Source organism: Lates calcarifer, linkage group LG6 (assembly GCF_001640805.2).
Source record: "Lates calcarifer isolate ASB-BC8 linkage group LG6, TLL_Latcal_v3, whole genome shotgun sequence".
In the NCBI taxonomy this organism is placed as follows: domain Eukaryota; kingdom Metazoa; phylum Chordata; class Actinopteri; family Centropomidae; genus Lates; species Lates calcarifer.
In genome coordinates this window covers 18,556,333-18,581,446 of record NC_066838.1, presented here as the reverse complement: position 1 = coordinate 18,581,446, position 25,114 = coordinate 18,556,333, and the positions used below count along the sequence as shown (strand labels likewise).

General features: G+C 42.9%; 1 protein-coding gene across 8 annotated transcripts in view; it reads right to left on the bottom strand.

Moving 5' to 3' along the window:
• Window positions 1-640: 640 nt before the first annotated feature.
• The window catches only part of iqsec1a (IQ motif and Sec7 domain ArfGEF 1a), an 89,923-nt gene continuing 65,449 nt past the window's right edge, over window positions 641-25,114 (bottom strand). For 5 of the 8 annotated variants that reach the window (XM_018701041.2, XM_018701042.2, XM_018701045.2 and 2 more), the window contains 13 exons: window positions 15,138-15,417; window positions 13,519-14,798; window positions 13,056-13,217; window positions 12,660-12,782; window positions 12,091-12,257; window positions 11,638-11,777; window positions 10,459-10,488; window positions 8,710-8,835; window positions 8,492-8,591; window positions 8,084-8,245; window positions 7,534-7,710; window positions 5,752-5,801; window positions 641-4,402 (listed from right to left, as the gene is read on the bottom strand). In XM_018701041.2, coding sequence (XP_018556557.1) covers window positions 3,872-4,402; window positions 5,752-5,801; window positions 7,534-7,710; window positions 8,084-8,245; window positions 8,492-8,591; window positions 8,710-8,835; window positions 10,459-10,488; window positions 11,638-11,777; window positions 12,091-12,257; window positions 12,660-12,782; window positions 13,056-13,217; window positions 13,519-14,798; window positions 15,138-15,417 — 3,328 coding nt within the window. In that variant the 3' untranslated portion in view covers window positions 641-3,871. Of the gene's footprint in view, window positions 4,403-5,751; window positions 5,802-7,533; window positions 7,711-8,083; window positions 8,246-8,491; window positions 8,592-8,709; window positions 8,836-10,458; window positions 10,489-11,637; window positions 11,778-12,090; window positions 12,258-12,659; window positions 12,783-13,055; window positions 13,218-13,518; window positions 14,799-15,137; window positions 15,418-15,954; window positions 16,355-21,289; window positions 21,637-25,114 lie in introns of those variants that run through there. The other 3 variants (XM_018701050.2, XM_018701046.2, XM_018701051.2) reach the window with 3 other exon arrangements.

Here is a 25,114-nt window from a genome sequence, read left to right as displayed (position 1 = left end):
ATGCTGTGTTTATTACTGACATCCACTACAGTGCTGAGGGCAAAAGGGGCACTTTACTGCAAAATACAGCTGGGAGCACATACAGCTTTATGTGAATTTGAATGTACCTATGAGATATTTTGGCAGCCAAACACTGAATGAGCTTGAGGCCAAGGAGAAAATGTTTCTTAATGGAAATTTGGAGCTACAGAGCAGAATGGACATATACTAAGTCTGAACACTGGTGATCCAAGAAAATCTACCATGCAAGAAAAAAATGCCACACTTTCACAGCTTCAAAGAAGTGGTCTGAAGCTAAAAGGTAAGTGTATGAATACTAATTTTCACTTGTTGATCCATGGAGGAACTGTCCAGCAGAAACTCTTCTTACCCATAGGTGGTGTAATGGCACAGATTTTTCTTTTCATTTTACAGCACGCCCTCTAGTGGAAATGGTGCAACATGAGTGGAAAGTATTGTTGGACCTGCAAGTGGAAGATATGAGAGTCTTAAGATAAGGCACTAACATGAAATGCATTATACAAAAAAGGGAATAAAAGCGGGTTTGTTTCCTTTGAGTCACACTGACAGTTGACTGAGTACTCAATGAGATAAAGCACTGTATGGTAAAATACACTGGAGAGCAAAGACAACACATGTGTACCATAAGTCATATAGTCGTTTATTTTGCGTTCTCAACATTGTCACAGTTGAAGTTTTACAATAACTGGGGTCTTACTGACTCACTACTCACTGTACAAACAGAATGCACATATAAATGAGGCCATTCTTGTCTTTTCCTTTTTTTTTTTAAAAATGTGTCTCACGCCACACTGAACAGCTTGCAGCAGGATGTGTGTACGTTTGTCCGTGTGTACAGTTGTATGTATGTGTAGTGGGGGTTGCATGTATGAAAAGAGCTGGATGTAAATGGCAGCAAACTTTCTAACAGTCTGTTTTTTTAAATTTCTACAGCAAATGTCAGTTCACGACAGCTGGAGGCTGAGACAATCGATATGTTCATATATCACCCCTCACATCCATCTATGAGGTGATGTATATACATCCTGATCTTGACTGCAGATATCAGAATAGACTACTGATCATATACACATTATGTACAGCTCCTTTAACCCCCGTGTTGGTCCCTTTACAGCTTCATAAAGACAAACCCTCCTGCCATGCAGTTCATCAGTTTGCACATCAAAATCCCCATATTTACATGATGAAAGCCCTCAGCAACGGAAGTGCAATGTTTTTTTAATGTTTGTAATTTACACAATGGCTTTGTTGATGAAATGCATGCTGAGCTTCCAATAACTACCTAACTAATAACAAGAACATGTCAACATCAGGAAATTCCAAATTAGTCAAAAACCAAAGCAGGAGTCATAATTTATACGCTGATTTTTTTTTCCTCCATCAGCTCACAGTGAATAGGACACATGATGCATCAGATCCATGCAGTGCATTGTTGGGGGACATTCTCACAAAGAATGACTTGTAGACATTTGAAGCACTACAGCAAACACTAAAAATAAACAGGTTTCTCGGTTTTCGTCGTCCCAAGTTTTCAGAGTTCTAGCAAAAATATGGAATCAATGGAAAGACACATTCAACTGATCATTAATGTCCCATATGTGATATGTCTGCTGTCCGAACTGTCTTCATTAATTCATATGAGGAGAAATATGTGAGAATAAGCCTGACTTATGGCAATGGTTTTCTTTGTGAATGTTAAAATACATTTACAACCTGAATATTGGGACAAACAGATTACTGTCACTAATTTACACACTAGAATAGACTCTTATTTGTAGAATGTAGAAAGTTATTCTTTACATATACCCAGTTCTTTTGTTCAGTTTGCATTTTGTATTATAACTGCAATTCCTGAAAAAATGAAAGTGTTCTTTCATATGTGCTTATCCAGCAAAATATTTCTGTTCAGCCCAAAGAGAAGCATATTCCTTTTTATTAAAATATATACACACATTCCTCTTTCCACTGTGAACTGTATAAGTAAGTATTTATATATTCTTAAATGAAAAAAAGATTTATTTTTTTTCACCTGAATCTCGTCCTGGACAACAAGATAGCAGACTTACTTCCACTCTCAGTACAAGTCTGCATTTTCTGAACATGATTGCACTTAAACTTGCTATGGTAACACTGATTTGTTATACAATGTGCAGAGGATAGCCTCACATCAATAACATTACATGCAAAAAAATCACTCACTAGACATTCCACTGAACTCCAAGTCTGTACCTCTCATAAGACCACGAGGACAGCCACACATTAATTTACCTAAAGACTCTGACAGGGGTCAAAAACAAAAACAAAACCAAAAAAAGAGAAATATAAATAAATAATGACGCAACATGAAAAACGCACAAATTGGAGGGATACCTTGCTTGTTCTTAATGTACAAAATCAGTACAAAGATATTGCACACGATAGAAAAAAGATGAAAAAAATACTTACTATGTAGGAACTGATTTTATTCACTCACCAAACTTTGCTGATGAATGAAAAAAATATACTAAACAAGGCAAAAGAAGATTTGAAAAGGATTTCTGTTTTTGATTTTTAAGAGTCAAGAGAGCAGCTGTTGTATATGTTAAAGGTGACAGACTTAACATGTTCAACACGTTCTTTGGGTCCATTTGTAACACGAACTGAGCCTCTGAGTGTATTCAAAATGTCCCTTCACTCTTGATCTTCATGACTTTTTACAGTTTAAGCAGCCACAGTGCGAGAAGTAAACTGAGATCAAAACAAGCAATCAGCCCAGTTTATCATTTGTGAAAGCTGACAGGAAGTCTGCTCTGATGCCTCAGCTGTGACAGCACAGCATTTTGAAGCCCATATGCAACAGCTGCCATCCAGAAGCTCCCTCTGATCCATTTGAAAGGCAAAAAATTCTAAAATAGATTATATAGGCTGGACTGAATGGGAGTTCACTCCTTGCAGATCTACATCCCGTTACCACAGAGTCAGTATAATACTGATAAAATTTTTGCTGATAATAATAATTGTAAGTATAATCTTACAAATTACTTTACGCACAATATACTGTACATGAAGTCTTGACTAAATAGATTATGCATTAATAATTGGCACATTTATTTATGAGAGCTAGGAGACAACACATATAGCTGTCATCTACAGTAAATACAGCACTAGAACTACTATGACTGAGATGGTCGACTCAGTTGTTTACCTGTCCTTTGATTTAAGTTAGTGTGAAATGATTATACCTAGGTTCTTCACTACATATGAGCTCTACGGGAGGCAACGACAAATAGCATTCATATGATGGTAGGATCTGCAAACCAAATAGTTGAAAGTTGACTTCCTGTGCACAAGAAATTATGCCATCACTGTGACAGAGAAAACAGTCAGCCATGTTCTCGGTCTCAGGTCGTCTTCCCTCCTGATTATGTGAAGGTAAGACAGGCTATTGAGGGAATGATGAAGCAAGTGGGGAGCGACTTGGTGAGAAAAACACATTTTCTCGTCAGCCGTCACGGCCGGGCGGTGTATGTGTGTGTGTGTGTGTGTGTGTGTGTGTTTGTGTGTGTGAAAAACAAAGAGCATCTTCCTGTACAGAACTATCCCCTCCCCCCACAAAACCCTGACAGGGCTGAGCCCATGATCAGGCAGACTAGTAAAGGCCCCTAGTGGAAGATTTGAGTCCGATTTCCATCCTGCATATTAGTTGGACCTGGAGGTGAAAAAGGTGACTGCGTGTGACTGGTTTCCATCACAGCAGCAGTAAAACACAGTGGACAGGCCATAGAGTTATGCTGTCAGTCCCTTTGGTGTAAGCAATTGTCCCTCCTTCATTAAGTTCCCTTCACGCTTCTCCTCTCTGTGTTTAGGAGCATCACACTACGGTGCTGATGCCACTGTGTTTGGGTTTGGGCCCACCAGGTGCCGAACCCGCTTGCTGACTGTGGTGGTGAGCGGCGTGCTGGGAGTGCGAGGTGTGATGGGAATGCTGGCTGTAATGGCTGTGCTGCGAGTGGGCGTGTTGGTGTGCATGCGAGGCGTAAGCCGGGTGCTGGTGGTACTGCGTGTGGGGAGGGGGGTGGTAGTGGTGGTGGTGGTGGTAAGGCGGCGGGTTCTGTGGGCAGTACTGTGGGTGGTGACCTTGGAGTTGGGTCTGCACTGCGTGCACCACCTGTGCCGTGTGGTGTAGGTTGGTCGGGTGGGGCTTGTGGGATATGAGGGTGGGGTGACCGGTTTGAGTGTAAGAGGGGTGGCTCTGGGATGGCGGTTTGCCTCGCTTGCTGCCAAAGAGCGACCCGAGGATGGAAGTCGATGCGGAGTTAGGGATGGAGGGATGGCCGCGGGGCGCGCCCTCACGTGGCGTGGTGGCTCTCCGGCGTGTGTGCGGACTGCTAATGATGGACCCCTGCAGGAAGGAAAGAAGGTAACAGCAGGTCCGTCAGACACTGTGCAAGTGCTACTGCACAACAGCTACTATACTACAGCTGCAAAGCACCAGCAGGATGAATTCACAGTTGTCTTATCTCAGATAAACAAGTAGCAAAATGTTATAGGGCATGCAAATGAGAAACTAAAAATGTTTTCATGATAGGCAGCAGCAACACTAAGAATATTTCAGCTTGGGCAAACACTTCATGATGATGGGAGCCCTATATTCAAAGGAGCTCTGCTGTTAAGGAGCTAACTGGCCTGAAACAGTGATTACGTAAATACCATTAGAGATATAAATAATGACATTAACAAGAGTAACAACATTTCATCTTCATTGCAGTCAGTGTGCCAAACCCTCTACAAGTCACACATGCAACATGTTATAATCAATGGAGGCATAGTTTCCACATGCAGAGGATGTGACAGGCAAACTCGTCATCCACACATTAGCATTCAGCTAGAAGTCAGAAGGCAGGAGGAACTAAGCTCTTGTGTGCAGACTTAACAACAGGCCTGGACACTTTTCCCCCCTGCTCTGGTCCGACACTACTCACTATCCAGGAATGAATTCACCCTAAAAAAAAAAAAGAGAAGCTTTTCCTTTTTGGCACATGCGTCATCTAAGACTGGAGAAAGACCGTATGACGACTTTGAAAAGCAGAATGAAATTTTCAGGGTTCCAGACTTCCAACCCAACACATGAACTCATGGACACATGAAATGAGTGAAAGATGAATGAATGAAATCCACATCTTTATAAGTCCGTGTGAAAAAAAAAAAAAACATTAGAAGACCTCTGACTACGAAGGCTACGTTCCCCCCTGAAACTTACAGCATTTAAAGAGAAGTTGTGGATAAGAGAAAAAAGACAAACTCGGACAGAGATAGGGGCTTCAGGAGACATACTGTTTTCTAGTTTCTTACAGAGCTACCACCCTGCCTCAGAGAAGAAGAACCAAATGAAAACCGCTTGGATGTGATTGAATGAAAGACAGAGACAGGCGACAAAGGGAGGGGATCAGAGGAGGGATTAGTAGAGTCATGCTTGTTTGAAGATAAAGTGTATATTGGTCATATAACATGACCAAAACAGGAGATCTCTGGCTTCCAAAAAAGGGGGCAGGACCAGAGGCAGGCAACCCATGCATGCACACTAACTGAGGCAAGCAGGTTATAAGGCATCCCAGGAAGAAAAATAAATGATCCAAACAAATGGACTGAGTCTATGAAGCAAAGGTGTAAGACCAAAAAATAAATGGTGTGTTTTCACAGTGCACATCATCACATAGAGAGTAGCTTGGATACCAGCTGCTTCAAACTTACTTCCATATTGCTGTCTAGTGATCCTGCACTGCTGCGACGCCCCCGCTTGCCTGCCCGAGACATGCAATACCACAGATTAGAGATCGACAGCACTTCCTGGATCGACTACAGACGTTTAGGCCACCCCACCCGTCCCGTTGGGGGGGCAGTGCAATGGATTGTGACTGTGAGTAAGGTCCAAATATGGGCGGGGAAGGGAGGAGAGGGCGTTCAGGTCTGGGAGTGTGGTGGGTGATAGGTGGCACTGTGGCTAACTGTACAGCGAAGTCACATCTTCATTCAGGTTGGAAACTAAAAGCTGCATTTATGTCATTTCAGTGAGTTAAGTTTTGAAAACGCACCTCGAACTGATGGCTCATTCAAGTCATGCTTTAAAATTTTGAATGCATTTTCTTAACCAATATGGTCTCCGTGAGCATCGAGTTTGATAGACCAAGGAAGTTTTACCAAAAAACTGCAGGATACTTCTAAATACTTTCATTAAGGTTGATGCCTAAACAAATTCTTTTCCCAGATTTTTTTTGTCTTGATAAAAATATGACAACTCGTTCTTAATGTTGCCACAAGATGTAGATTTTCATTAGGGTCTATGTTGGCAAAAAGCCAGTCTCAGTGACAGTCACAAAGGAGGAGACACATCAAAAGCAATACAGTGGTTGTTGCACATGGGATGTACAGGCATATACAGGTCTGAGGGCGGACAGAGCACTTTTGCCGTTGTTAGGCACACTCAGCCAATGATACATGACCAATAATCACACATAAACAGGAAAATACCTGATGTGTATGGAAATAACACAGTAAATACACATGAAATGGAGTATGGCAAACAAAAAGAAAACACTTAACAAAAATGACCCCGATAACATGCCACATCCTGCATTGAAAAAAAAACACAGGAGACAGGAGGGCAGAGGGACTTCTTCACTGTCTGACCTATCATTTCCCATTGAAGAAGTGATCATAAGAACAAAGCGTATCATGTTGCCAACAGTGAGGCAGACCCCTGACTGGATTTCATTTTGTTATCAAGTTAATCACCCGATAACTTCACATAGCTGTTATCTGTAATGAATGAAATGTATTCTTGTTTCAGAGACACAGCGGCTGTGTTAAACACTGATATTCATGGATGTGAAATGACTTGAGGCTAAATCTTGATCTCGTCGCTGCTTAAGAATGGTAAACATCAGTGCTGATTTGTTTGGTTCACAAATATACATGAGAGGAAATGCCACATGGTTTTTGAATAAAACACAAGATCATCATGAAATGTCTTTGGATAAAACAAAACTTAGGAATGCAAAAAGTGCTACATAAAAATAAAATTTAAAAAGTGACGATAAAAAACATGAGTGGGGAATGTAATGTAAACTTATCCAAATGATTAAGGGTGACAACTGCCCATCAATTTCATTCATCACTGAGAAGACAGATCTAGAAAAATAAATCTTATCTTTGTCAACATTTAACCTCTTCTCAAATAGGTCTGTATTCAGTCTTTGAATTGTTAAAGTCTCTTAAACAAAGTAAACTGAGTATAAAACAAAGTACCTGTCTAGACCAAACTATCCAATCATGAGTGAGTTAGGTAGTGGATTTAAAGGGGAGAACTCTGGAGTCAATGTATGGTGCCGTGAAACAACATTTTGCTATTATATATCTCCTTGGTGTCATCGCAGAGAGGTGGATGACAGAAGGAGAATACTTTTCCGTGAAAGAACCGGCTGGTTAAAATAAAAAAACAAAAAAACCTCAAAAACAAAGACGTTTTGGCTGTACCTGCTTCGGAGAGGTCTCGCAGGGAGCTGCTGAGGGCGCTCCTCTTCAGGCCCTCTCCCATGGCATAGGTGTCGTCCAGACTGGCGCGATTCATGTTCCCGTTGCCGGCCTCCTTCTTCAGACCGGAGCTCTGTGACATGCTGGGCCTCACCACCCCCTTCTGCTTCTCCAGCTCAGCTGTGGAAAGGAGCCAAGGAAAGACTGAGGTAAGTGGCAGTGGTTTTTGTCGCACTCTGGCCAAAGAATGACTTTAAAAACTAAGCAACACATTCAGCCACCTTTCGTTGTCTGAAACTCATGAACGTCCACTATTGATCTATATAATTTGCAACGTCCTGTTCTTGTACGCCAAAGCAGAGCTGCCTTTTGAGTGTCCAGCAAAAAAAACTGTTCTCTCCTCTGTTAGCCATCCTGTGAACTCTAAACATTCTCCCTCGTAAACTGCTGGAGTTGAGTAATGAGGACCATGCCCTGTTTCTACTTTACACAGCCTGAGGTAGACGGAGTGAGAGGGGGATGGGAGGAGGAGAGGAAAAAAAGGCCAACTCACACTCTATTCTGTATTTCTCCATTTCCTGGACCTCAGCGATGGACTCTCGCAGGTCATCTGTGAACTTCTTGCGGTCCTGGGGGTTGGGCGCGTTAAAGTTGATGAGGACTTTGATGTCCGCACCTGGTATCGCTGATGTAAGTCTGATTCCATTTGGATAATCTGTGGCAACGGCAAACAGAGGGGGGAAAGAGAACATTACACAAGGAGCCATTGATCAAAACCAAGTTAAAACGCATTGGAAGAACCTTGTGTGAAGTTCGGGGAGTATAAACAATGTCATGGCCCATCGGTTTAACTTCCCATTTCTGCTGGATGTGTTGCTACATTAAATCAAACCCTGTGATGTAAACAGTCAGTTAACACACTACAGAAAACGGATAAAAGAAAATGCCCTGTGCCACTTACACTGATTTTCAAACAGCATGACTTGCATCCCATACAGAGAGAAGGACTGTCTGAAGCTGTACGTCACTGAGTTCTTCTTTTTCTGGAAAATCTTGGTTACCTGAAATAATGCAGAGAGAGGTTGGTATAAAGAGGTGAGGAGAGGAGAGGAGAGGAGAGGAGAGGAGGATCGAGGAAAGGAGAGGAGAGGAGAGGAGAGGAGAGGAGAGGGCTTTTACCACTAGGAGGTCATTGAACAGGAAGATCTCCCGCTGATGCAGGCCCAGCTTCTGGAGCTTGTTGGGATCCGGTACTTCAAACAGGCGGCAGTAACATACCAGCCGACGATGGGGCAGCGACAGCACCTATGAGGCAGGAAAAAAAAAAAGAGCACAGATACCAACACTTCAGAGGTCATTATGGACTCAGTCCACAAGGTAATAAGGAAGAGAAGTCACCCTTTCCCCCTGAGCAGAATTTTAAGAGGGTGTAGCCAAACGATGACTTATTTACTCCTCACATGTGTTTTGCATTCATTGCAGATCTGGAGTGATGTACGGGGAAGATGTCCTGACATGTTGGGTACTGGGTGCTCAATAATTTACTGTGTCACATGCACAAATATGTCTAGTGTTTGTCTATATCTTTATATATATATTTACATCTACACAATGAACTAGTATTGACTAGTAGTCAGTGTTGCTAAAGCCTGATATAGCTTATTTCTCTGTGCCACCATAGCTGTTCAAGAAATGAAAACGCATCAGTGAGCCTCTGGGTGCTATATTTCTTCATTGACATAAACACTGCTATTTTAGTTTATTTTGAGTTGATCCCACATACTTGGTCCTGCTGCTTTAAATACTCCATAGGGCACCAAATCTGAAGCTGAAAATAGTCCTGAACAAATGCATCTGAACATCTGACTGAGTAATGTTTGCTAAAAACTACAGCAGACACCTGTTTTAAGAAATCGTCTGATCTTTTTAAAATTCAAAAAGTATGTTCAGGCCCTGTTTTTTAAAGTCTCCAGTAGGAAGGGATAGGCTTGGGGTTGGGAGTCAGTGACAAAGTAGGAAAGTATTATTAACAGACCGAACTGACGCACTGTTGTCTTTGGTCTTCTGGTTTGTTGACAACAAAAATATAAAATATTGCCAACTTTATCCTGTAAACATGTAATTCATTCTCTTACACTGTTCATAACCACACCATATGAGTCATGTGACTGAAATTTATATTCAAAAATCAGCACTATAATAATAAGATCAAGACTTGAGGGAAAACAGTTGACTTGTAATAGAACAAGGAGTGACCCTACATGTGGGATAATGTGTCACCACAAATGATTTAATGGGTAAGCAATGATACATGATCTCATATACAAAAATAGTTGGCAATGAACACTGAAACGTGAAGCAGAAAGATGCTTCCTCCAACGAGAGCAGTCGTTTCTAAATACAACTAATGGGAAATGAAGTAAACAATTTCCATGTTTTGTTTGTCATTATTTTAACACATATTAGGCTTGTTAACTGGTAACATAGCCTGAAGCATAAGTATTGTTGCCCTGGTTACCTTCATTTTTACATAGGTTATGCTACGCACTGATGTTAAGTGTTAAACTGTTTACGTGGACTTTAAGGTTCAGTATATTTCGTAAGAGAGAGATATCAGCGTGGCATGCACCCAGCAGTGAAGTGCACCCCACTGAGCCCAGAATCTCTAAACACTGTAGCTCAATGCCATGCAAGAATTTATGTCTGTTGTTTCTGTCTCCAGGGTAGAGGAGTAACTGCTCATCTCTCGATAACAGATGTGATGCTCTAGGGGGCAAACATTCTTGCCTTTGTAAGGTAATCTGACTCTAAAACTATCTGTGTGATGCGTATTAACTGCAATGTCCAGAGACAGAGGCAGAAAGCTGTGTAAGGGCTGAATGAAAAATCATCAAATATAGAATGAATATGGATATTTAGCCTACTTACACATCCGAGGCCATGATGGAGTGATCCAATCTGAAAAACAGGACAGAGATAATATTATATGCAGCTGTTGTTATACTATTGCCCCTAACAAAATTTAATCCCCCTTATTATATCAGGATTTCTCCTTGCAGACTGTACACCTATAGCCTATTAAAGCTGCCATGAAGATGCATACACCTCATGAGCTCTGTTTACAAGGTGGCTTTCTTTCTTTGCAGCTGGACTCGAGGGAGTCTGTAATGATGTTGGAATGAAAACCTTGGAAGGATCCTCTCTCCTCTAAGCCCACTCGGTGCAGCACCAGTGTCCTCCTGGGCTTTTAATTCTGCAGCTAAATGGTGACGAGGGATCATTTTTCAATGCATTCAATTATTACTGGCAGAGCAGGAGAGATTCCAACCTACTGGGAGGAACAGACTGAAGCAAAGTCCTCCGTGCGAGACAAGCCTCTCCCTGAGGCTGTATAGGTTAATCACACTTTTAACCTTCACACAAGATAGAGACATCATTACCTGCCGAGTAATGCAGAAATGCTGTTTCCCTGCTTCTGAGGAGCTGGGGCGCAGTCAGAACTGAATCTGATAATAATTCTGGTTCAGTTTTAACACGCATAAATAAACAGACTAATAATTGAAAAATCAAGAAATTATTGCAATGTAAGTTATGCTGCTCGTTTATACACTGGTGGCATTGCAGTGTTCAAGAACTGCAACTACATCTCCCTCTAAAACTAGGTGGGGACCATTATTTACTGAGGTAGCAGCAAATGCTCATTTTTCATCAGACTGCAGCATGGGGCGACATTGTTCAAGGGCCTTGGGTGTGTTAAAATCACCAGCGTGAAGGTCTAAGCCCAGGCGTGAATCCCTATTTGCACAGTAATACCCAGAGGTGCAAAAGACTTTCTAAATCTCCCTACTCGTTCTATGACTTAATCTCTCCACATTTGAGGTTAGAGTATCAGGAGAGAAGAGGCTCTGTTGTTTATATAAAGTGATTCTGGGAAGATATAACTGTCTGAGCGCTGAATAAAGAATATTTAACACTGTGTACATTTTATGAGCCGAAGAGATCTCCTCAGAGATTGAAGTCATGCCTTGTGATGAAAATGATTAGAAAGTTAGAAATCCAACTGCTGTTTAAGTGAGTTTTGCAGAACAGATAATAAACACTACTCACTGGTTTCTTTCCCACAATGAGCTTCTCAACCTTCTGCACCTGTGAGACGTGATCTTCATTGGTCTTGAGCTCTCGCTTACGGATCCTCTCATAGATACCAACCAGAGTCTCCCTGGGGATGTCCTCTCCATCGTCCACACCTGGAACAGACGGAGTTAAAGTAAAGATCAAGGGCTGTATCAAAATGCAGCTGCTGTGTCAGTGGATGAGAACAGTAAAAATTGGAAATGGTTTGATTTGAAATTAGGAAGGTTAGAGGAGGAGCTCATGAAGCTAATCATTTAACTGCAAGGGCAAATTTCCAGTAAATGGCTAATATGTCCTGGAGTGACATTTAGATGTGTATGCAAATATCGTGTTAAATCCATTCTCAGGTGAATTTGACACTTTTAAAATGTCAGTAAACATATAACATATCCACAAACAGTGTTTCACATTCACTGGTTTTACTACCTCTTAAATTCTTGATAAAGTCCTCCAGCTTCATCTTCCTCTCAGGCTTGACGTTGGGGCTGTACATGTCAGTGTTGAGGAGGATGATGGCAAAGGCCAGGATGAAGATGGTGTCAGGGTTCCTAAACTGCCGCACCACTGTGGGATTACAGATGCAGTAGCGCTGGCTGGGGGCATGGGAGGGGAGAGCAAATATACACAAATGAATTGCGCTCACAGAGAGGAAAATGGTTTGAACACTGCCTGAAGAAAGCAGAAGTAATGCTAGAACAAGTTCTCTTTATGTACTGGTAATTATCTAGACAACACGGCTGTGAGGAACACCAGCAGCAACGACTTCAAAAAACACAATAAAAGTTTCCATTAAGAAAAAAAAAACATTATTACATAGTGAGAGTTTTTTTGTGACTGTTAAAATTTTGGGAAATACTGTATGTATCTGTAATAGCCACAGCAATTTATTGATTTTCCTTGCAGGTCCTGGGTCAGCAACCTACCTCCACCTTTTGTGTCTCTCTGTAATTATCCCTCCATATGTTTAAATGCCATCTGTGGGTCAGTGGCCTTACCTGAAAGCTTCAATGAGTCGCTCCACCTTCTGGGCCTCACCCTGGACACGGATGTGGTTCTGAAATTTCCTGAGGGCCTCGTCCAGCTCCATGCCCTGGAAGTCCATTTCATCTACCACACAGCTGGTACACAAGGGGGGGCAGATGGTGAGAGACAAATAAAACACAAATGTGGCACACAACAGGTTTTTGTGTTCATCCCTAACTCATTAATATCTTCCAGGGCTTAGTTCGTGTAGATTCTATCATGGAGGATATCTCAGTGCTTGTATAAGAGGGCGCTGTTTTGAATCGTGCGTGTGGACAAGGAACATTTGGATCTTTCCTCTGGTCATTTTTATTTAACTATAATGAAGTTTAAGGAGGATGCGGGCAGAAAACAAAAACAATACTTACTCTAAGACATCTCTGTTGAACTGTTTCTGTCGATTGCCGAGGAATTCTCCAATCATCTGCCTGCTCAGCCCCTTCCTCTGCAGCAGGAAGTGAGCCACCCCTACCGGTGTGTCAGGGATGAATCCCCTCTCTGTCAGGTACTGGATGCCTTTCTCTGGCTTCCTGAAAAATCCAACATGGACAGAGGGTTATGTCTTTCTGGTATTTATATGCTGACAAGAATACAACAAAGGCGGTGCAATTTCACTTTTATCAGAATCACACAGAGGAAAATTATGTTTCTAATTCCTATTTCCATATAAAATATCTTTCAAAATACTACACTACAACACTTTATAGTACAACACCCAACGAGTAAATGTGTTTTTAAGAGGCTTCTTGTACACTCTTGTACACTCACTGGGACATTAATCACTCCAAACACACTGGTCAAGCTCCTGCTCCATCAGAGCTGAGTACCTACTTGTTGAAGAGATTCAGGCCGATGCGGTAGTGTCTCTTGCGAATAACATCATTACTGAAGATAGGCGAATCCCAGCTGTTGCGAGTCTCTTTGTGGTAAGTCTGCTTGCTGAGCGTCTGCTCTCGTAGGCTGTCTCTCGACGAGGACTCGGAGCTGCAGTTGATGGTGTCGTTGGAGTTGGACGTGCTGTTGATGCTGTCGTTGTCCCCGTCAGAGAAGTCAGACTCCGACTTGCTCTGCCTGTTGGCCGAGCCGTTGATGGCTAGGTGGCTTTCCAGCTGGCGGTGGCGATGGCGCAGGGGTGCGTCGTCGTCGCGGGAGGGAGCTCGTGGCGGGGGCCCGTGGGAAATGTGTTTAGGGCTCGCCTGGGATGACGTTACAATGTGGCCGTGCGGTTCGTACACAGGTGGCCGTTTGACAGAGCTTCGTTCAGACCGGTCGCTGAGCTCTGCGGAGCTGTCACTAGGAGGTTCAATGGTCAACAAAGGAAGGTGGTCCATTCTAAGACGCTGCTCTTGGCACTCCAGAGAGGGAGTGCTGCGGCAGCTTGTGTCTGTGTCACGACCCTCATCTTTAGGGTCAATAGGCCAGTAGTCCTGAGAGGAGTTGACTGACCGCAACCTCAAGTCTGATTCTGTGCTGGAAGGTTGGTCCCCTGACCTTGACAGAGCGATAGAGGGTGACATGTCCTCCTCGTCGATGAACAGAGTAACATCACTATATGATGCCAGCGTTTCATCGTGCATCCGCCCTGCTGCCCTGCGGTGGGACTTCACCTGATAGGGCACTTCCCTTTCCACCTCGGAGCAGCCCATGGCCTCTGGATCAGGGCCCTCGTCCCCCTGAAGGCTGCGACAGTTCAGTGCGTCATCTATTGACTCGGCCAGAGATTTGACCTGCCTGGAAAAGGCGTCCTCTAGCTCTGTGATGGCATCTGTTAGGTCGCTCTGCGGAGGCGGGTGAGATGCCATGTTGGCCTGTTGGTGTACCTCTATATCTCCACATTCAGACTGCACCATGGCCAGCGGGGTGCCATCCTCCGTCATGGACACCTGCCTCCCCTCGAAATAGGAGCTGTGCACTTTCTCAGGGCCCTCAAAAGAGAGCTGCATCCTCATGTTGGAGAGAACAATGCGTCTGGACATACGGTTCTCAGACATAGAGCTCCTGAGACGTTCAAAGTTCTTGTTCATCTGATACTGGCGGAAGGCTGTCTGAATGGTGCGGGCCGCATGCCGGGTTATGAATCGTCCACCATATTTACGCTCCAGCATCTCCACCTGAAGAGAAGATGGAGTAAATTGACTGTGAAACTGTGCCACCCATGGAATACTTAATTGTTTTCTTAACTGTAGATGGTCTATAAAGTCACCCCCCTGGTTGTCACTGATAATTTCTTTTTTCTTCCAATTGTCAGTGGCTCTGTGACAATCCAACCATAAAACTTCCCTGCTTCATAATTTTACACAGCTGGATTTCTGATAAGCAATCCACACACAAATCATCATTTTTCAAACAAAAATTGCATATAACACTTTTAATCTTCATAGTGTCGTGACAGCATGAGAAGCTTTGATGAACTCCGTAACAAAGTATTCAGCCGAGCTATTTAGGAATACCTGTTTGTCCTGGAGGTCGGCAGAGAGCTCATAGCTCTCGGAGAGCGAGCGAGACCGCTTGATGGCCTCCTCCTCAGCCTGCTTCCGGAGGATGGACTGTGAGTGCTGAAGCTTGGGCCGACGGGGCCTCTGAGGCCCGGGCTGGACCCCGTGGCTGTAAAGCGGACTGTCAAATCGGTCGGGGCTGATGGCCGAGCCGTGAGTCACCGGGCCCTGGCCGTAGCTGGCTCCACCATCCAGGGAAGGGCCACTCTCACTGGACCGCCCATCCCCTTCCACACTACAGGGAGAGAGCAAAGAGATGATTAGAGATTTCGTCTCCTTGCTATGAAAGTTAAACAATGAGAATTCAATTTTTGAGTCAGAATGTGACTGAAATATTATCAGATTAATTGTGATTAACTGCTGTCTTTCTTATCCAGCTTAAGAAATGTTAGAGCAAAAAGAAGCTTAACTTCAGGGACTTGTGTTCTAAGCTTTTATAGAAGAAAGTCTTAAAATCAATAGTCAAGTCTGTTATGGAATATACAAACAAGTATGGCAAAACAGATGTTGCTGCAGAGTGTATAAATAAATGAAGCTGGGATGTGTTGATTCTTAAGCTTTATGATATACAGTATAACCCACATTTCATTCAACTGTAAGCTGTAACTGTAACACTGGTATCTCTGCGATAATTATAGTCAGCTATATAGATATATATATATATATATATCAGAAAATACAAATGCCACGTAAAACACATCCAGTCATCTGTTGTCACTGTCTGATCACCTCTTACACAACTAATGTGAAAAAAAAACAGGAGGTTACTCACTCACTCTTACATTCTGCCGTTTTACAAGGGGACTGCTTATTACGAAAAGACCGTCTATTTTCTATAAATTGCCAACTCTTCCTCCATATCTTGTCCACCATTCTTTCAGCCAAGTGAAGTCCAGAGTACACAGGCTCCTCCAGGAAACTAAAGTTTATGCCACCTTATGAGCCAATCAGTGACCAACAGGAGTTGCATCATGTTTGCCAGAGCGACGACACGCTGTTCCAATAAATGTTACAAAGTCCAGTTTAGAGTAGAATGACAGAGCAAATACAACTGTCCCTTAGAAATAGTTAAGATGTGGATGTGTGTGTTGCCCACATACTCAATAACTAGCACTACACTAACATTATTTCTTCTCCATGGTACAGTGCATTCACTGTTCGCTGGCAGCCTAATGTGTTTGAACTGTGGCTTGACACACCCATACAGTGTACACAATCCACTTCCTTCATTAGACAGCCTCCAATCAACATTCAGCAACAACAGCTCACAAGCACACAGCAAACAGTGCTGGGAGAAAAAGTGGAACTGACTATGGTCAAAAGTTCAAATCAACCAGATGTATTTTTTTTTGTCATGCTTTGCTCTTAACTGAAGAAAGATTTACTGATAAGCAACACCACTCAGCATAGTATATCAACAAAGTGTTTACAAAATATGTCCAGTCAAGGTTCTTTGTGGCCTATTATTACTAAAAAACCTAATAGAAATGTCAGGTTCATGCTTGAAGCCTGCTTGAATCTGCTACAATGCATACTTGTCATTTTAAAATTTGAATCTAATTGACAGACTACAACTTGTCCCTTTCTGTCTGCTGACTCCTGTCTAACAGAGAAAGTGCAATAAAGACTGCATAATAAATATAAGGTAAATATAAATCAAAGCTTACCACAAGTGATTACAAGAGACTCAAACTCATACATTACAGATCTAAAATATCTTCATATATATTCACATCAATTTTCAATACCAACAAATGCTTTTGAGAATAACAACTTCTCCAAAAAAGGCACTTCTGCTTTTCCACGAACATTTGACTGTGAAATATTAAAACATGTTAGCCAAACCTGGCTGCCAAACTACCACCAGTTATTGTTAGGATCAACACCATCCAGAAAATATTTAGTCTGGTTCCAACAGCAGAGATGGTGATTGGATGCAAATGGAAATATAATTGTGTTCTCAAGTACCACAGGTGTTTCATTCCACCAAATGCTGCAGCAGAGGGAATTGTGGTGCATCACATTAAGTGACCTCCTTCCGCTCTGTCAGAGAAGAGATGACCCATTTCAGGGTCAGACGAGGCCACAGTGGCACAGAGGAAGTTCATGGTAAGCAAATGCTAACCTACTCCCTCGGGGCGATAGCTACACACAATGGTGAAAGTGTGGCCCAGCATATAATGACAAAAAGACCAAAAGGAAAAGGTCTTTATGCTGCTGGACCAACATAAAACCTTAAAACATAGAACATATCATAAAGCCTGCATGACACACTGAAAATCATACTGCATTGCGTAATAGGCACTGGGGCGAATCTCCCCCACCATCTGTCATGGCAAACTGTGAAGCTGCCATCCCCGGAGTTAAAAGTCACACCTTGCGTGCTGTCACAGCACCAGAATACAGCTGGTGGTAATTTTTGGTTTTGTGATTTCTTTATTAGAAGTTTGACTACTGACCCGGATAAAGTGATTATGTAAGGGTACAGATGTATATGGGTACAGATGTATATTCATATTAAAATGAAAAAAAAAAAGCCTTGAGGAGAATGGAGATGTAACAAATGATTATATTTCAACTTAAGGGTCAAATTTATGAAACAGAGGAAGTAAAACATGTAGGACCCTTTTCAAATTGGAACAATGTGAGATGAATTTGAGGAACAAATATGAAAATATATGATCAGATTGAGATTTTGGAATTTGCATTGCAGAGTACAGTATTGTAACACTGTGTTTGCTTTTTGCTTTCGATGCCAAATAGGTTGCGTGTGTTCAGTCTTTAGAAACATCTTTAGCCATGCTACCGGCAGTGTTTGTCTGTTTTGTCATTTTGCTCAAAGCACTGCTTAATACAGCCTCACAGAGCAGCTAGTGTGACTGCAGATCCTGAAGTTTCATTGTATTATGTTGTTTTGTTTTCTACTGTACTTTTTGTTGGGAGTAATTGCCCTCCCATTGTTTAGCAAAATTGCTTGTAATTACATACAAACAAAAATAAATGAAAATTTCAGTCTGTGCTATACAACAAGAATACTGTGGGAATGAGAATTGAGTTTACATTAAATAATTGGAAAAACAATAAACCACATACTGCTTTTAATAGCTAGGGGGCAAAGTCAAAACTACTGCCACTGTACTGGCTTTGCCTTTATCCTCTGACAACCAGGGCCAGCATCTTTCCTTCCATTTTGTTCTTTCTGTTTCGCTTTCTATGAACCAAGCATCCAAACTGTGTGTGATTGTGGGTGGTGCACGATGGGAATAAGTGCTGCAGTACTTTTGGCTCTGAGGTCACTGAATATCCGACAGTGAGGTCAGTCGCTCACAATGGCGGGAAAAAGGGGGAAAAAAATGGAAGAGTTAGTAGCATTTTAAGAGCTGATGTTTTAAGCTGCGATGGCCTTTGAGGGGAAAATAGAGGGAGTGAACTACAGCAGAGCAGGAAGTTACATGTCTGTATTCCACAGAAGTGGCAGAAGTGACTGCACATGGCTCAGACAGAAGTCTGAGTCATTCGTATATATATCATTTATATCAGCATGTTGTTGGAGGTAGAGGATGAAGGAATGATGGTTGTCCACTTCCTGGTAGTGACAGTACAGCCCTTGAAATATGATCCCACTATATTAGCAACTGCTACCCAGTGGTGTCTGTCCCTCTGTCTGGTACTTTATCCACCAGGAGCCCCCGTTAGCTCTGATGTAGGCATGGATAAGCATGTCAGCTCAGCTGGCAGTGATTTTCAGCCATGGGATCCAGGGATTTGGGGGGTGGGTCGGGGAAGGAGGGGAGGGGGTCGAGTCGACCATCTCTCTCTTTCCTCTCTCCTTCCCTCTCAACACATTCTGAACAAACAGGCCCAGGCCCCTTGTCCAGGCCTCAACCCATTCCATCAGTCGGACCTGAGGGAGAAACATTCCTCCATCCCGGAAAAGAGGAGTCACATCTACAGGAGTTCTGGGAATAGAGGAAGGCTAATGAAGTGCAGGCTGGAGCTACGGAGGAAGCGAAAGTTGCGGCGTGGAACTACCGTAACATCCAAACGAAGTCACAGAGTAGACAGAGGACTTTTAATTTGTATTTAAAGATTAGTGAGTTGTTTTGTTTGGTTCTTTCAAGTTGAAGAACGCATAACTGAGTTCCCCATTCAACTGTGGGCTCTAGAAACTACTGCAATGAGAAATTTGCCATACATTTATAGAAATGTCTTTCTACAAGCAATGAATTTACTGGACAGGCATGCAAAAGTAATCTGGTTACTTTGGTAGTAATCCGATTTTGTAAACATTTATGCAAACATAAAATTAAATAGCCTTTTTTAGGTTAAAGGATGAAGAACAATCAAATGAATGTGCGTCTTAACATGACTACTCACAATTATCAGTTTTTTTTTATGTGCGTATGTAAACACAGCCAGTCAGACCCTTCCAATTAAATCAAACAGAACTTCCATAATCACACTTCTCACCCCACATGCACTGACAACATGTGCTCCAAACACAACAAAAGCAGATGTTTGCTCCCTCTCGGAGAGCTCATAAATACAGATGTAGTGCAGCAGCCCCCACAACACAGATGTGAGGGAACTCATTTTTCAGGTAAAAGGTTAGGAGACCACACAGTAACATGTTAATGAAGTCCAGCATTAAAATGTAAAACTGCCAGTAAACACTCTGATGTATTGCTCATTTTGGCACCAATAACCAAACTAATGGATGATTTTGTAATGGCTATAAAAAGACAGCGAGGAGCAGGTTGGGGATCTACTGTTCGGCACAGCTGCAAACTGGGAAGCCGCACCGGCCAGCAGACTGACAGAATCACTCTCGAGAGTTTGCAGCAGACAGTATACAGGAGACTGGAGCCTCATAAGACTCGTGGTTGAGTCATGGTAACTACTGTAAGTTGTATACTTCAGTCTGAGAGCTGTAGGACTTGGGTGTCCCTGCAAATCAGGAGCTGTCATCTTGCATCTGATTCAAACTGTCCAGAGACACATCAGTTGTCAAAGTAAAGCCACCCAACTGAAACCAACTAGTCATGGTACTTAAATGTATCCGCATGTCTGACAGTCTGCTGAATGGCTTCCATCTGCATATAAAAGCTCTAACCTTTGCCCTTATTATTACATTTTACACAGCAAAGTATAGTATTAAACTGACTTTATTTACCTTTAGAGCATTAATGACAACCTATTGACGGTAATTAGCAGTCTCAACATTTTGATGGATAAATGAAAGTCACCAGATTTCTACTACATAAAGTCTGCTCATTAACATACTCCACTGCAACTGTGATGAGTAGCTGATTGATGTTTTGTTGATGCCATCCACATACTTGCTACTTAAAGTAATCAGAAATCAATACTGCTCTCTTGTTAACTGCCAGGTCTCATTCTCTGAATTAAGGCACCCCCCACCCCCACCCCCCATCAGGACTCATACAACGACAACAACAACAACTACAACAGAGCTGCTGTCATTATCTCCCAGTAATGAATAATTAAACTCTCCTCCACAATACACTCAGCACCTGTCCTTGAAGATCCAGCTATGAAAAACCACACAGTCACGGCCAGTAAGCGGGAGGGCCACGACACGCCACAGGAATGCCCTTCAACCAAGCAAAGGGGAGGGGAGGGGGTTGGGGGTTGGGGGTGGAGGTGGGGGCAATCCAACTCACAGATGGATTCTGTACAGTAAGCTAAACACTCCACGATAGCAGACACGCATACAGTGACTCAGAGATGGGGGACATGATCTGTTTTCCATTGTAAGGGGAGTCAAAAATCGAAATGGCAGACCCCACTTTAAAATTCAAGATCTTCGTGACTTGTAGTCTCACATTAATCCTGTCATATTCTAGTGTGGATTATGTGGGGGGGGGAAACACATAAGAAGCCATTAAATGCAGTGTGTGAGCCCTGCTCTTTTCACAAACACGCACATACTGTCTTCACTGCTGTTTATTAAACAAAGCCTTAAGAGCTCTTGCAGCCTGGTGTAACCTCATTCAATGACAAAACACACTCGCACGCGCACACCCACACACACACACACACTAAAACAAACACGCTCACATTTTACACTCTCCTATAACTCTTACCAGCCATTCAGCTCCAGTTCCAGCAGTGACTGGGTCTTCTCTGAATTACACTGCAAACACCACATGCTGGCCAGCACTCACAAGACGATGTACTCCAAACATTAGTGGTCCCACTCACGAGTCTCCATTTACTGCCTAAAAGGTTTCTCATAACAGACATACAGATCTACTTTTTTCTATAGCTTGTAGCGCTCTACTACTCGCTGACATTTCCATTACTTTGCCTTATGAAAGCAGCTTCCTATGCATGGTAGGCGTACATGCTCAGAAAGTGGCAGTCTGTAATCTCTGACAGACAAGTGGAGCTCTTGCTTTTTCTCTTTCTTCCTCTCTGTCCTCGGTGTGCCGGGCTGGTAGGAGTATAAGCGGGAGGAGAAGGGGGAGGGGGGCGGAGGCTGGGAGACAGGGAGTGTGGGTTTCTGCCAGGCCCTGAGCAGTATGGAAGGGGGCGGGGTGCAGGGAAGAGGGTGTGAGAGAGCGCCGAGGCGCTGTAGCTGGGTAGAAAAAGAGAGAAAGGCAATGAAATACCTCCTGCACAGCATTAATCATGCAAGGGAGCGACGTGCACATGACCCTGGAATAGGTGACATAGAAAAGAAAATCACGTTTTTTGGGCGTTTTATCAGAGAATGTGAAAACATATGAAAAGGAGAGCTCCAGACAGCTAGGGCTGGGGACTGAGAGATTAAGAAAGGCGCAGAAAGAACAGAGGGGAGAGAGGGGGGAGAGAGTGACAGCTTGATCCAGTTAGGTACATATAGGTATAGTAGATAATAAGATGGAATGGAGAAACAGGTAAAAGGACAAAGTATGAAGCATAAAGGAGAGATAGCGCTGGAGGAAACACGATTTGGGAGTGCCTGAATGTCAGAGGTTCCCTTTTGTTCGCCTTTTTTTTTTTTTTTTACACAGAAGTGGAAAAAGGACTTAGTGGGTAGAGATGGCAAATACAAGAGAGCACCTCTATTAATAGAGCCTTTCAGGGCTGAGAAGTGACTGTCAAGATGGGCTCTAAGAAAAGAACCAGAGGATTCTGCGCCTTTCTGCTGCAGAAAATCACAGTAGTGTAGAGGCTGTTCTCCTCTAGCCCTTTTATTTTCAACCTCCCTCAAATCAGCTTTGTTTAATTTCACAAATAATGTTATACTGCTAAAATGCCACCCACATTGTGCCATCACCACTAAACTCACCAGGACTTCCACCCAGCTTCACAAACTTGCAGCAGATCCTGAAAAGATAGCGCTGCCTCGTCTCCGGGTTTCACAGAGTTGTTTCGACAGGCCAAGAGACTAATCACCCCTCTGAGGGAAGGGGGGGTTGGGGTAAACTGCCCCCAAGTCAAAGGTATTTTCTATCTAATGACAACAGGCACAGGAAACAGAGGAGAATGTCTCCCACATGGAGCTGGTTTACAGGGACACCAATCATCTACCAGTCTCTGGAGGGAGATGTTGATGTTCTCTAATTACAGGCCTCAACCCTTAAAATGATCACCTTCTTAGGACTGGTTTTATCTCAGCCTTCAAACGAAAAAGATGCAGAATGAAAGACAAAGCAAAAGAAAGAGTTACTAAAGGGAAAAAAAGTCTGCATATCTTAACATGTGTCGTGAATCACAGCAGGGGATATTTGCAGACTTTGCCGTGTGTGACTCAGGCAGAATCATTAGTTGCAGAAAGGCTAGACAGACAGTGACCGGCCAACCAATCTATTTCAGTTTGAGACCTTGGCCCTGTACTCCGGTGACTACAGCTGCTAATGCCTTGTGGAGCTGCAGACACTTGACTCAACTTACAGAGCTCGACTATCACGCAATCTCTCCCACTCGCACTGAAATCCATTTATTCCTGAGTGTCGGTAAACAAAACAAACAAAAAAAGGGAACAAAAGCCATTTAAGAAACCCCTTTAATAAACCTGGTGTCCTCATTATTCTATCATTTTGTCTCACTTTGTCACCCGTGAGGCGAAGATGGAAGCAGGCATTTAGATTTTGAAACGTGTGCATGATATTAGATATTAGCCCCAGTGCAGGCTTTGTTTTGCTGGCAGACCACAGGGAGCGTCTAACTAGAGTTTATTTGTTTGGGAATGAGATATGAAGTAATATCATGGTCTCATTTCAAAGGTAAGCATGCGATGCTTACAAAACCCCACGCCTGTCATGAATGTTTCAGTGCCAGGCTCAAGGGCAGCATCAGTTTAAGCATTGAGGAGAGCTCTGCTGAAATGATCAAGTTAGATGAATTCCAGATAAAGCCGAGCTGTAAAAGTTCTCGCAAACTTAAAGACACTTAATCAGCCTGTGTAATCATCTTTGTCTGCCTGCCTCTGTGTCTCTTTCTTCCTCCTCTATCCAATTACGATCCAGTCTGGTCGTCCTGGCCGAGTGAAGGCCCACTCCATCTCCAGAGCCCTGGCTGCGCGGCGCTCTGCTCCAGAATGATGTCATAGAGAATTCCAAGCAGAGGCCCACTCTCTGCTCATAAAACGCCATTTCTCCAACTCAATACATATGGTCTCTCTGCATTTCAGCTCCTACTCTACCCCCTCCCCTTTAGTTTCAGTGCCTTCCCCTTCTTTTCCTCTTCCTCCTTGTTCACAGAGTAAAGAAACTCAAATACGTTACACTTGGGACAAGGCCAAAGAGGCATCCGCGGGTCAGCTACGCACAAACGCCTTTATCAGGTGTGTTTCCACACATGTGGTACCTGAATATTATCTGAAGGAAAACTTGGATTTTCCCATTGCGAAGAGGGGAGAAAAAAGACAGAGCAGGGGGAAAGACAGCAAAGGAAATGACAGAGGAAAGTGATTACTTCCTGGAAAGTTGGTCACAAGATTTTGGCGCCGCGCGTGCTCCATCTACATGACATCATGCACCGTTTCTCATTATCTGCTTTTGCTGGATGCTGAGCAACAGAGACCTGCGCTAAGAAATGGAAAATAAAACGAAAACTCAGTCCTTGCCTGGTCTGGAAACAATTAGAAAGGGGCTGATGTCATAGTTTGATACAACAGCATACTAAATGAGATGTAGTGGCCCGGGATAGCTTTGTGAACACAGAAGACTTTGTATAGAAAGAAAAAAAGAAACATTTTCCCCGTACATTCTCAGGAACAAAGAATTTCTGTGCATAAGAAGGATCTGGCAGCAGATGTATAAATAGAGCTGAAATGAGAGTAATTAAAGGATATGCTGCCTCTGCTCATCACATCCTGGAAGCAAAGCTAGAGCAGATGTGTTGCCTGTGGGATCCTATGGGAATGATCAAAGATCATCAGTGGCAAGTGATAGCTGAGAGGCTTTTCTCTTTTCTCCTGTTCATATATCACTAAGTAATTCCAATCCAGATAGAAACAATCTGTTTGTCCAGACTGGACAGTTGTTGTTGTCTGTTTTTCAAGAGTTAGATGTGAAGATTGATACCAAATGTCTGTACACTAAATAGGAAGCTACAGCCATGAGACCGTTAGCTTTGGTTAGCATTAAAACTGGACAGCCACCCAAGACGTCACTGTCCATAACGGTCATTGAAAAAGTAGCACATACCTCTCCCTTAAACTACAACTGGTCAATTTTACATCTGAGTTCTAATTTGTAAAATGTACAGGTTCTGGTGGGTGAATTTTTTAATCTTTGGACAGTGCTAGGCTAGCCATTTCCCCTAGCTTCCACTCTTACGCTAAGCTAAGCTAAGCTAACCAAACCATCTCCTGGCTGTAGCATCGTATTCAATAAGTAGTAGTAGTTGTAGTAGCTAGAGGCAGCATTGCTTCCTTTGTTTATTTTTTTTTTAAGTGAAACTTGTTTATATTCCTAAAA